The sequence below is a fragment of the Vipera ursinii genome (assembly GCF_947247035.1).
Source record: "Vipera ursinii genome assembly, chromosome: 3".
Classification (NCBI taxonomy): Eukaryota; Metazoa; Chordata; class Lepidosauria; order Squamata; family Viperidae; genus Vipera; species Vipera ursinii.
The window spans coordinates 111678915-111693107 of record NC_139516.1 but is presented as its reverse complement, the minus strand read 5'-3'; the positions used below and the strand labels follow the sequence as shown (position 1 = coordinate 111693107).

Sequence of the window (14193 nt, the reverse complement as noted above, 5' to 3'; positions counted from 1 at the left end):
TTACTAAATACTGGTAAGGGCTTTCAAAGTTGATTTAAATTGGAAATAGTTAGGAATGTTCTTAATTCTCCCAGTGAACTGAACCCTAACCCAAAGCAATTTCAATGTGCATGTCTGTGGTTCAATTATACCCACTGAAAAAATTATGTAAATTTGTAAATTTATGTAAAAATTAAGGTATTACATGATTAAAATGGTAATTTGCTGACAGCACAGCAGGCCACTTATCTCATCTGTGTTATATGCACTTACGTACGTATTCTACATCCAGCAGCTCATAAGTTGTGAGTATTAATTAATGCCCGCTGCATATTGAATTCCTAGTGACTCCTAGAGCAAGAACTGATAGAATGTTTCTACAAGATGGTGGACAGGCAGCAAAGGCTACAAAGAGCTCCTCCAAAAGTGAATGCTTTTTTTCTTCTTAAATTTTAAATTTTATTTTATTCTAATTTTATTTTAACTTCCTACCTCTTTTTAACTTTGCATTTTTAACCTACTTTTAACCCATTTTTAACCTATTTTTAAACCCATTTTAACCCCTGGTTGACTTTCTATAAAAGTCACAGACCTTTTAGAAAGGCACAGGAAGGAGCCCAGAAGCCGGAGTCTAGTGGAATTGTAATGCAGCTGACTAAATGGACCTTGGCCTGATTGGAAAAACATGATTGCGACGACGCACAGACAACCCAAGACTTTTTTCAGATTAACGGACACTGCAAGTAAGTCTCCTTTTCTCTTTTCTTTCCCCCTTGTGACCCTGGCCAACAAACGTAGCCCCCTTCTGGATTGGGAAGAGGAAGACTGCTTCTCTGTGGAGGAGGGAGTTGCAACTCCAGGGCTTTTTTTTTCTCATAGAACGCTCAGAACGGAGTTCCGGCACCTTTTTTGGATGGAACCTTGTAGGGTAGGCAAGGCGGGTTGTATGACATGTGTGAGTTCTGGCACCTTTTTCTTTTACAAAAAAAGCACTGAGAAGAAGAATAATACAATTCCTAGTGATCAATCAATCAATGCTACAAGACATATTCTATGGAACTAAGGCAAATAAGGAAACTGAACACAGACTTCTGATGTTCAGTCTGAATCCTTGAACTATGCTTGCATCTATCTAAATGACTCAATTAGAGGAGAAAAATTCTTGGGCTGGAGGCTTAGAATCTTATGATTGGAAGGGCAAAAGAACAAAAAACATACATCACCATAACCTTTCAGTTATTATTATCACAGCCCAATAACTGTGATCAGAACTGTAGGTGATGGTTCCCTGGGAGCCTTGATTCACATTGTACAAGTTGCATTGTGACATGTAAAAAAGAGGCAGCAAGGAAGTCATGCGAGGCAGTGCATCCCCAGAGGCCCTGGGTACCCCGGAGGATTCCCAACTGACTTATGAAACTTTTACTTTCGGAAGTAACCTTTAAAAATTATAATTAGCCTGATACACACACACACACACAAAACAGGTAGTCATTGACTTATGATTACAATTGAGCCCAATGTTTATGTTGCTAAGTGAGATACTTAAGTGAGTTTTGCCCCATTTTACGACCTTTCTTGCCACAGTTGTTAAGTGAATCACTGCAGTTGTTAAGTTAGTAACACAGGTTTTTAAGTGAATCTGGCTGCCTCACTGACTTTGTTTGTCAGAAGATTGAAAAGGTGATCACATGATCCTGGGACACTGTTACCAAGCATCTGAATTTTGATCACAATGACCAATGGAAAACTGAATGGTCACTAAATGAACTGTTGTAAGTCAAGGACTATCTGTAAAGTGTGTGTGTGTGTATACAGGGATTGCATACGTCTACTTCAAATTCTTTTTAAAAATTGCTTCTTAACTGCTTTTTCAGCTGTTAGGAACCTTTGGAATGACAAGTTTTACCATACTAAGTGAGTTTCCTTCAATCTCTATTGAAAGAAACTTTAAATACAAGTTTAAATTATTATTATTGTTGTTGTTGTTATTGGCAATAGGGAGATTAGGACTGAAAGTTGCAAATGGACTAAGGGATTATTATAATGTTTCTCATAGGAAAGTAATTTTGTTTTGAATTCTGTTAAAAATACAGTAGGATGAGTCATTGGATATTGGGCACTAGAGGTAATTGGAAGGAACTAAAGATTACATCTAAGAAGAAGAACATTTACTAATGATTTTACTAATACAGAATGAAACAAAATAGTTTAACATTGGACCTACTGAAGGATATTTTTGAACAATGGATCCAGGGAGTTAATTTTAAGAGTGTCTATCTTGATAGATGTTATGAATGAAGAAAAGTTTTATCTGACAAGATTGAGACTGATCTGAAAGTAGATTTAAACACAAGAGACTATATGAATGATATTGAAAAAGTTACTGCACTGGACATATTGGCTAATGTCTCAAAAACTAAAAAGGATATACAAATAAGAAACCAAGAGAGTGATCTGGATAATTTTCCTATATTGAATTTAGAAAAGAGACTTGCTAAAGCTTGAATAATTTTGTGTGAAGAGACAAAAAAACAAATGAAAAGAAATCAAGTTCTAGGATATTATTTGAAGGGACTAATAATCAAGATTGTTAAAAGCAAAAGTAAGGAATATAACATTGGTTCCTTTGATCATGGTAAAAAAGGTATGTTGTTATCTCTGGTAACCCTTAATGAACTTTTACACAGCATGTATTCTTCCAATTTTCTACTCACAACAATTCTGAGACAAGATTGAACCGAGAGCCCAAAATCACTGTGTGAACTCCCATGAGTACAAACAGAATCTTTCTTTCCTAATGTAACACCCTAACTGTAAAGTATGCAACTATGCAATCAACAGAAAGATGCACAACCACTGATTTAGAAGAAAGCAGGGTGACTTTCTGCCTTTTTGAACAGGTAAGGAACTGGAGTGATTTAAGACTTAATATGGTACAGGTAATTCTCGTTTAATAATTGCAATTGGGACCAACAACCTGGCCATTAAGCAAAACAGCCACTAAGTGAAAAACATGGCCACAACTATGCTTATGATTTTGCTTCAGTTTTCCTTCACTTCTCACTACTTCCTTCAGCTGAACTGTAGTTCTTTCTTTTTCTCTTTGAAGACATCTTGATTTGAGGTAAATAAGCAAGTGAAAAATTAGAGCAGATATAGATGCTGTAAGGCTTGTAAATCTGAGGACTGGTTAATAGATTCTTTTACCATCATAGGTTCAAGCAGTCACTAAATGAGACAGTCACTAAGTAAGGACTGCCTGTACTTTCAAGATAAACTCCTCCTTTCTTTTTCCTCTTCAGTGAATGCTCATACCAGGAATTATATAATACTGCTCTATTTTTCTGTCCTCCCACTATTATCTTTTATCCCCTTCCTACAAAGATTCCTTGCTTATAGATATCTCATTTCAAGAGGTTCAACAGCTTTCTTCTTTCTAACCTGGCATGGCTGAACTTGTTGGGGAATGATACTGGCCTCCATGAACACTTTGAGACATGAAAGTGGGATTATATATACTGTCTCTTCACAACTGCTGGAGGAAGGCTGAATTGTCTCCTCCTTTGCCAAGCAATCCCCAGGAGAACAGTTATTTCTTCACTACTGTTGGCAAGAACAATGATTTTGCTGGGAAATTGGGGAAGAATAAAGCTATATATGAGCGGTAATAAAAACACGCGGTGGCTCAGTGGGTTAGGATGCTGAGCTTGTCAATCAGAAGGTCGGCAGTTTGGCGGGTCGAATCCCGAGTGCTGTGTAACAGAGTGAGCGCCTGTTAACTCGTCCCAGCTTCTGCCAACCTAGCAGTTCGAAAGCACGTAAAAATGCAAGTAGAAAAATAGGGACCACTACGGTGGGAAGGTAACAGCGTTCCGTGCACCTTTGGTGTCTACTCATGCCGGCCACATGACCACGGAGATGTCCTCGGACAAGCGCTGGCTCTTCGGCTTTGAAACGGAGATGAGCACCGGCCCCTAGAGTCGGAAGCGACTAGCACGCATGTGCGGGGGAACCTTTACCTTTACCTTTAATAAAAACAGGTAAAGTAAGCTTCTGAGGATCACATGGTACCTGTTATCCCTTATGTGATCTAGCCTAGTATTGCTTCCTTGTACAGGCCAAGAATAATGCTGACATACTGAACTAAGAGCCCAAATGCTTTTAGAATAAAATACCCACTCACCTATCCTGTTATTGATAAGACTGAGATTTATCCAGGGGAAGAAGTTGTCATAAAATGCATTTCACTTCCCAGTTTTGGTGGGAATATTTTTAAGTTGTTAGGCTCCACCCAGGGATTAAGAAATTGGGACCTAAGTATGTAGTGCCATTCCCAATTGCAAAGATTATAAACCCAGTTACTGTACAGTTGGATCTACCTAAAGCAACATTTTGAAGTCAAGGAAATCTTAAGACTCTAGAAAGTACATGGGAAAAAGTACAATATCTAGTGGCATGGAAGCATTTCCTTCCTTCCCAATCAGAATGGGTAGATGCTCGCAACGTTAGAGCTCCTAGACTTCGTCAGGTGTTTCACAGGAAGTAGCCTGATAAACCTGAGTTAGATAATGTCCCATAATTGACTTGCTGTATTGTTTTTCTTATGCTTTTAATTTTTTTATAAGGCTAACTCCTCTGTTGTGGAAGGGCCGAATGTCAGCCGGATTGCAGTTTGCCGCTTGTTTGCCCTCGGCTGCCATAGAAACAGGAAGAGGGGCTGTGTGGTATTTGGGTTGGGGAAGTGAACTGGTGTGAAGTGCTCCCGTGAGAATCAGAAGGGAGGATCACTCCCCATCATCAGAGTGGGGATGTTTAGACTTCTCCAAGGCCAACCATCCTGGGCCTCTGGAGGTGCACCATCTGCTGAAGAGGCTTTCTCATAACATGATGCTGGACATTGATTGGCCTGCTGGGCTGGACCATGGGGGGAGGGCAGTGGGAAGACTTTCAATGTGTACCTTTCGCATGGTTTTTACTCAGATCTTGCCTTGCTTTTGCTGCAATCAGTTCATTCTTAGTAAAAATATCTCTTCTCTAAATCTTTGGAGTTTTCTTTTTAGGACTTGAATGGAGGCAGACCTGACAAGACAGGATATATTAAAGACACTTATTATATAGCTATTTTGAGATTAGAGATAGATAGATAGATAGATGATAGATAGATAGATAGATAGATAGATAGATAGATAGATAGATAGATAGATACAGTACATTTGTGCTACACACAAAGATTTCTGCTATTAAAATTTTAAAGGCAAATATGAAATGTTTGCACAAAAATCTGGCAACCCTAGGATTCATAAACGCTTCTGCAACCTTTATTTTCCATTAGTAGGCACTAGGGGGCAGTGTGGTCTCTCTCCTTTTTAGTATTTTCTGCTCTCAAATTTAGAAATATACCAAGAGTGAAATAAGCACAGTAACAAAATAAATACACATTTTCTTCTATAGTCTCCTATAATCAAAGGATACAACCATAGAGGGAATTAATAATTCTTTGAAACTCTTGCGCCAAACAACATAAATTTGACAGACTTAATTACCAAGCTCAGATGTGCCTTTCAGGTCAACTACTAAATAGGGAAAGTGAGATCACTGAACTCCAAGGGCTGATTTCACAGTAATTCTATAAACAGAACTAGACTGTAAAAAAAGAAACGAAGCTCTATCATCTTGTGCTGGAATTTAATGGAGTTGAGTTCTGTAATCTTATATCAATAACGAAGTTGAGTTTCTCGAATACATGGAGAGAACGGTAAATTTTCCCTTTGCTCAAGCAATCATACTCTACAGCACCTTGTTTCAACTGATCAGGGCTACATGCAAGAGTGTAATGCGAAGACAAGCAAATGCCCATCCCAATGTATTATTAATTAGGATTATATCCACCCATCCATGCTCAGGCCTACAACATATGACATGAAAATACAATGTTTGTAAATGCAACAATGAGTAACCTTAAAACATCAAATTACAATTAAAAGCCTAGAAATAAAGGTCTACCTTCCTTTTTCCTACATATTGAGGAGGGAGGACAGGGGGAAAACATACCTCTCTATGTATCTAACAGAACTCCCAGCACAGGAACATTGTCAAAATTGCCTCTTTTTTAAATTTAAGTTTTTAGCAAGTTCACAATGAAAGAGGCAACATTAAAATGCTTAAATGATCTCTAGGAAGGACACACGTCCTATACCTTGCATGCCTTAGGGGCCAAATCCCAGTCTTTTACAATTTCAAAATACTTTTCAAGGTAAGACACCCCCCCCCCCACTAAAGTTCACTGCCATAATCAAGATGGGATAAGGAGAGGATAACTGTCAGTAAGGGCAACTAGCTCACAAAAGGTCAACACTAACACATTGGCTCCTTCAACACATAGCCTAACAGGATGACCAGAAGCACTTAGTGTTCCTTAGCACCCAATACCTGAAAATAATTTAGAAAAATACCAAAACTGGTTTTATGAAAATCTGCCAAGACATTCAAGGAAATTAGCCACAAGGTGCAATTTTCCTACATAGGCAAAGGTGATTAAGGAAGATGACCAAGCCAGTTCCAATTCCAAACAAAATCCAAATGACAATGAATCCAGGTAGTCAGTTTAACCAAGTGAATTGGGCTCTTCTCAGGTACTTAAATCAAGAAAGGTATAGCTTAGTGTGACTTAATAATCTTCTTAGATCAAACAGAGTTCTTGTAAATGTTTCCTTGAAGCAAAAAAGAATACATTCCATCCTGAAAGAAGTATTAATCATGTTCCATGATGGATCCCTTTCAGTTACATTCTGGCTGAGAGGAATCCACCTGAACAGAACAAGCAGTGCTCACTGTGATCTGCCCAACAATGGAGATCAAGATGAGGCAAATTTATCCAACATTGCAAAGAACAATCAAAATGGCTCGTGTGAATCTTCTCACAACCTCTGAACTCTCGCCTCCATTAACTGAATGGAGGAGTATTGAAAAACACTGCCAGCCTTTCCTTCCTGACACAGCAGAGAAGTCAATACTTTTCATAACCATGCAGTACAACTTTTGTATGTATGTATGTATGTATGTATTTATTTATTTATTTATTTATTTATTTATTTATTTATTTATTTATTTATTTATTTATTCGTTTTATATACCGCCCTTCTCCCAGAGGACTCAGGGCGGTGTACAGAGCAAAGTAAGTATACAATAAACCAACAATAAAACAAATAAAACCCCAGATCTACAAATAAAACCCTAAATCTATCAGGCCAGGCCGGCTTGCTGGAATAAATAGGTTTTTAAATCTCGCCGAAAGGTGCGAAGGTCGGGGGCCATCCGGATTTCGGCTGGTAAGCGGTTCCAGAGGATTGGCGCACCCACCGAGAATGCTCTCCCCCTGGGGGTCACCAGCCGGCATTCTCTGACCAGTGGCACCCTGAGGAGGCCCTCTCTGTGGGAGCGCACAGGACGGAGGGGTGTTGACGCTGGCAGTAGGTGCTCCCATAGGTAATCCGGACCCATGCCATGTAGGGTTTTGTATGTCATCACTAGCACCTTGAATTTCACCCGGAAGGCAACTGGAAGCCAGTGCAGCTCACGAAGCAGAGGTGTAATATGGGAGTATCGGGGAGCCCCCAAAAGCGTCCGTGCAGCTGCACTCTGTACCAGCTGAAGCTTCCGAGTGATTCTCAAGGGCAGCCCCATGTAAAGAGCGTTGCAGTAGTCAAGACGAGAGGTCACAAGTGCATGGGTGACTGTACGTAAGGCATCCAGGTCCAGATAGGGTCGTAGCTGGCGCACCAGACGAACCTGAGTGAAAGCCCCCCTAGTCACAGCTCCTATGTGATCTTCTAAGGAGAGCTGTGAATCTAGGAGGACACCCAGGTTGCGAGCCCTATCTACGGGGGGCAGTAACTCGCCCCCAATATTAAGGGATGGAATACTCTGAATATCCTGACGTGCCGGTATGTACAGCGATTCAGTCTTGTCTGGGTTGAGTTGAAGCCTGTTCCTCCCCATCCATTCCCGGACCGCTTCCAGGCAATGGGACATCACGTCAAGGGCATCACTGATGTGGTTTGGGGTCGAGATGAAAAGCTGGGTGTCATCAGCATACTGATGATAACCCACTCCAAAACCACGGATGATCTCACCTAGCGGCTTCATATAGATGTTAAACAGGAGACCAATGCCGTCTCTGTGCTGTGTCCGGGCCCGAAACCCGATTGGTACGGGTCTAGATAATCAGTATCTTCTAGGAACAGAGGAAGCTGATGCACCACTACGCTCTCAACAACCTTTGCAAGAAAGCGAAGGTTGGAGACCAGGCGAAAGTTGTTTAAAACAGCTGGGTCCAGGGAAGGCTTTTTGAGGAGGGGTCTCACCACCGCCTCCTTCAAGACGGCGGGGAAACTACCCTCACTCAAAGATGCAGATATCACTGCCTGGAGCCAGCCTCGTGTCCCCTCCCAAGCCGTATAAACCAGCCAGGAGGGGCACGGGTCCAATAAGGATGTAGTGGAGCTTAGCTTCCTCATGATCCTTTCTACCTCGTCCAGAGTCACAGGATTGAACTCTTCCCAGATAACATCAACAAGACTGTCCATGTTCTCATCGTCAGACTCTGCCCAGTTGGAATCCAGACTGGCCCAGATCCGAGCGATTTTGTCCAGCAGATGTTGGCTAAATTCCTCAGCACGACCCTGCAAGGGATCCTCCTTTACCTCTAGATTAAGGAGGGAGCGGGTCACCCTAAACAGGGCGGTCGGGCGATTATCTGCGGACGCGATAAGGGCAGCAAAGTAATTAGACCTTGCCCTCCTTAGCGCCGCGAGATAAGACCTCGTAAAGGACCTTAGTCGCGATCGGTCGGATTCGGATCGGCTGGATCTCCAACAGCTCTCTAGGCCCCGTCTCTGCCGTTTCATCTCCCGGAGCTCCGTAGAAAACCATGGAGCCCACTGGGATCTGCAATGGGTCATGGGCCGCATGGGTACAACTCGGTCGAGTGCTTCTGTGGCTGCCTTTTCCCAGGCTTCCACCATGGCACTGGCCGAGCTATGAGCAAAGGAGGCAGGTGGGGGGCCAAGCGCTGTTTGGAACCGCCCAGGGTCCATAAGCCGCCTGGGGCGGTACCATTTCATTGGTTCAGTAACCCCACGACGGGGAGTGGCAAATACATCTGTATGTATTTTTTTTTGTCCCCTTGTGTCAAGATTGACTCTCGGTGGCTCCCTGCACAAGCCCCTGCAGTTTTCTTGGATTTTCATAATTAGTTTGCTATTGCCTCCTTCTTAAGGCTGAGAGAGAAGGGCTGGCTTGAGATCACCCACTGGCTTTGTGCCTAAAGCAGGATTAGAACTCCAAAAGTCCTGTTTTTTACCCTGGTGCCTTCACTACCACACCAAACTGGCTCTCTATTTCTTTTATTGTATCTATAACCTATCCTAGTGCCAATGGACATATGGTGATGTACAAGAGCTAACAAAAAGAAAAGAAGAACATAACAACAAATCCAGACCCATATCCAACTCTCAAAATAAACACAGAAAGAAAAAATTAAATGCCCCAATAACACCCCCTCTCAAAAGCCAGGTAGTCAAAATCAGCTGGTACCAAAAGCTATCTGAAATAAAGCTCTCTTACTGAATTACTGGACCAGGTACATTCAATTTTAATAAGGTGTCATCTTATCCATCCCAGTGCCATGCAGTTTAGGGTTTTAAATGTAATAGTCAACATTTGACTTGAAGTCCACAGACCTACTGACCACCAGCAACCTTGATAATTGAAGTCACAGAGAATTTCTTCACCTTAGTTTATCCACCATGGAACTGGTTGAATGGCGGCAAGTGGACCTGCTCTATGTTGGTCACAGCATATACAAAGCATTGAGCTAGTCTTTATGAAATAAAACTTTTATTACTTTCAGAACCCTGAAACTTTATTAGTTGCATCCTTGTTCAACATCAGCAATCCTCTGACTTCAATAGTTCTCTCCCTGCCTACAAGGTAAAGTCCAGGACATTGCGAGTACTTCCTTGCAGGCACCACTTGGATTTTACTGCAGCTCTCTAACTTTTCCAAGCTGTCTTGCTTGATCACCAGGCTGCTTGAGGTGCTATCGCCTTCACTCAGGCTGAGCAACAATTTGGCAGAGCTATGAAAATCGCCTACCCTTGGTTTGTGCCCCATTCGTTCCTGATGCAAAGGTGTTTGTGCACTGGATCCTTCATGTAACCTTCATAGCAAAGACATTCACCTAGAAGTGGAAGAACAAAAACAAGAGAATAATACATGAGTTATGTAACAACTCTGAAAAGGGAATGAGTTTTGCTGGGAGCTGTCAATTTAGAATGCAGCAGGAGTGGAAAAAGAAAAATGTCATACTAGGGAGGAATTATTAGGAAACGAATTGGAGATAAAAAGCAGAAGATCACAATGCTTTTCTACCAGCCTCCTGCATACCATTCCAGCCGCCTCATCACACATAGTGTATCATATAGCTGGGAACAAAACATAAAATGGCAAGAAAATAGGCAAAGTGTCAGAGGATCAACAAGAAAAGGAACCTGGACATTTTTAGTATAATATACAATGCCTGTTCTATGAGTAGTCTCTGATCTCTTACCCCACATATATACTTACATACATACACACGTATGTGCATATGTACATAAGTAAGTTAAGTAAGTAAGTAAATAAGCAAGCAAGCAAGCAAGCAAGTGGTCCTTGGTGCTCTCTGAGCTTGCTTATTTTCTTGCAGACATTTCATTACCCTAACTAGTAACATCACCAGTGCTAGAAAATAAATAAATAAATCAGCAAATATGACTGATTCTAGTTTCACACAAATATCTGTCACAATCTCATAATCCCTTATTCATTGATGAATCTGAAAATACTTATTTGTTTATTTGAAACCTGCAATTTATTTATTTTTTAATATGAATATTTTTCATTGGTTCAGTCATTATGGCTCTAGGCAGCTTGCAAGCAGCAACATACAAACACCCAGTAATACAAGTCATAATAATAAAAATCATCCAATGTATCAATTGTGAGAGATTTTCCACTAATTGAGATGCCAAGAAATGAGATGTCAACATCTTTTGCTTACACCTTTTTTACACCTTTATACCCTTTCTTTTATTTTATTCCCTTTCCTTCCTTTATGCACCCAGGTCACTGCTTTATAAATATAAAAAAACACAATAATTATTTGGAACCCTTCTGGGCCTTTCAGGGTCTTCTTCCTGATTAGCTCTCAGGCATTCCTGTTTGAAAACCCAGCTATACCAATCCCAAAGGAATTACATTAGTTTAGAAAGGAATAAGGCTGTAATCACTGAATGTAGTAGGGCACACTTTTAAAGAAATACATGAAAGGTCACACTGCATCACACTGTGAGAGGAGAGCATAACAAAAGATTATAAAATGATGAAGGGAAAGTTGACAGAAAGAAATTATTCTCCTTTCATATGGCTAGAATGAAATTGCCAACAGGTGCAAAGCAGGGAAAAGAAAGATGCTTACTGAGTGGAAAGGCCACCGGAGTGAAGCTCTCCCACTGTCCCATTCAAACCAGCCACTCATTCAGAAGTGAATTCCTATTCTGATGGGTGTTTCATCCTCTCCTTGCCCAGGCTTTGTTGCAAATCAACACATTTTCCCCCCGCCACACTCACCTTTTTCTCATGTGTATCTTTTGGCAACTAAAATGAAAATCCTGAACAGGGGTCATAGTGTTAATTTGTTGTTTATTTGTTTATTTTGTTCATTTGTTTATATCCTGCCTATTTTTATGAATAATTTAAGGCAGCAAACATACACTTCTTCCTCCTATTTAAGGTGCTGGTACTTACCTTTAAAGCCCTACATGACTTAGGCCCGGGATACTTGCAGGACCATCTGCTACCGGGAACGAATTCCCATCGCCCAGTACGCTCACACAGAGAAGGCCTCCTCAGGGTATCGTCGGCTAGACAATGTCGGCTGGCGAACCCCAGGGGGAGGGCCTTCTCTGTGGGAGCGCCAGTCCTATGGAATCAGCTCCCCCCTGAGCTTCGGATGGCCCAAAATCTCCAATGCTTTCGCCGCGGCCTCAAAACACTCCTATTCCACCAGGCTGACCTGGACTGACAGGCATTTTAATTATGTTTACAATTTTTAATTTATTTTTAATTTTTAATTTTAATTTATTGCACAGATGACTTTAATTTTAATTTTATCTTAATTTCTGTTATATGTTATTGTTGTTAGCCGCCCTGAGTCCTTCGGGAGTTAGGGCAGGATATAAGTCCCATAAATAAATAAATAAATAAATAAATAAATAAATAAATAAATAAATAAATAAATAAATAAATAAATAAATAAATAAATAAACAAACAAACAGCAACCCTGTAGTATAAGTTCTCTGGGCTGAGAAAGAGTGACTGGCCCGAGGTCACCCAGCCAGTTTTATGCCTAAAGTGGTACTAGAACTCACTCCTGGTTTCTAGCCTGGTGCCTTAAATCACTAGAAAACTGAATTCTACATTTCTGTGTGTGCATTTTGGATGATTATTTTTACACAGCTGCAAATGGTTAAGAATAGATTGAGATATCTGCAGTATGATTGATCACTTGAATCCCCAACCAGACCGCTTCTCCCAGGTGATGGAATTAATGTTAGAAATTGCTAGCATTAAAATAGGATTCAGTGACAACACTAGCTCCATAGGTGACTTGGAACAAAAAGCAGGGAGAGATCCCATTTTATCCTGCATCTCAAACAATGAAGTATTTTGAGTTTCCCTGCCATACGTTATTATGATGCCAAAAAAATTTCAAGTTGCAATCATAGGTTAATATGTGCCTTAAGGCGTACAGACATATGATAATTCCTCTGAATTCACTTCTTTGCTCCTCTCACTAGATGACATTTCCGAAAGCCTACATTAAGGCTACAACTGAATTAGTTGGGAGTAAGTTCTGTCTTTTTAATTATATTGGGCTTATCTGTGGATAGGGAAGAAGAAGAGGACTCCACAGTTGTATGCTTTAAATACTAGCCACATGGCTATTTAGTCTGGTGACAGCCAAAGAGAACAAAAGGCACAACAGAAGTACTTGTTTTGTCATTTTTTTTCTTTTTGGGAAGACATAACCATTTTTACAGAATGCTGCCAAAAATCTATGAATTTAGAAATAAGCCCTAGGAGGGTTTGAAACCATCCCCCTCAGAGGCCTGCTAGAGTTGGCAGCTGCAATGGCAGATGGTTGTGAATAAATGAAATGCAGAGACGATGGGCAAATGAGTCACATCACATCAAAGGGGAACAAACGTGCCTCTCGTGAGCATGTGCAGAAGAGAGAAGTCTGCACCAATCTCCTGAGATATACCATCTCTAGATTTAGGGGGTGGCACTTGGAAATCCGTAATTGTGCCTGTTGAAGAAATCTAGCACTATTCATATTAAAAATTCTTTACATTTTCAGGTTCTCCTCCTAACAGAACGTATATAAAATTTGAGTGCAAGTATTTCTTGAAATAGTTCATAGGAAAGTTCGTCAGCCTAAATCAGAGAGTATGACACAATCAATCATAAAATAGTCTGCTGGGTGGAAGAAAAATTGCATTCAAGATAAGAAAGTTTGTATGACTTTTTGTTCTCACCATACAAAAACAAAGGAAACATGAAGGTCATTTTCTCACCACAGTTTTTGATAACTTTGGGAACTGGACAATTCCCCAGATCACATTGCACCCACCTACCAGTTTCAGGATCACACTCATGTTCACAAGGGTCAAGAAGTCTTCGGGAGCACATATCCAAGGCCCACGGCCCACTAGAATTTTGCTGGGAGAAAAGAACCACCTGGGCAGGATTTAACCAGTCACTGGCATCCAGTTGACTCCCCTCTAATAAGATAAATCGGCTTCCTGCAATAGAAAATGGAAAGAAACTGCATCATTCCAAAAGAGGAGCACTGAAGGCATTTTCACATGTGAGATCTAAATTTCCCCTAAGCCTTTCCTCTCATTTATGGCACATACAAAAGAAAATTGATTTGTAAAGTGAATGAATATTTTTTGTCTGATATAGCTTAAAATCCACTTTATAATTTGTGTGAGAAAATATCCCCAGGCTTACTATTCTAATGTAACTTAACAAGCATTGGCTCTTCTCTGTGAACAAAAACATTAGGCAGGCATATTTTTTCCCCTTCTGGAAATGACCTGGAAATA

General features: G+C 40.6%; 1 protein-coding gene across 1 annotated transcript in view; it reads right to left on the bottom strand.

The window, feature by feature from the left end:
• ASTN1 (astrotactin 1) overlaps window positions 1-14193 on the bottom strand; it is a gene marked incomplete at both ends in the record, with an annotated part of 252365 nt that overhangs the window by 96256 nt on the left and 141916 nt on the right. The window contains 2 exons of the mRNA XM_083358699.1: window positions 10138-10222; window positions 13720-13887. Of these exons, the coding sequence (XP_083214825.1) occupies window positions 10138-10222; window positions 13720-13887 (253 nt within the window). The remainder of the gene's footprint in view (window positions 1-10137; window positions 10223-13719; window positions 13888-14193) is intronic.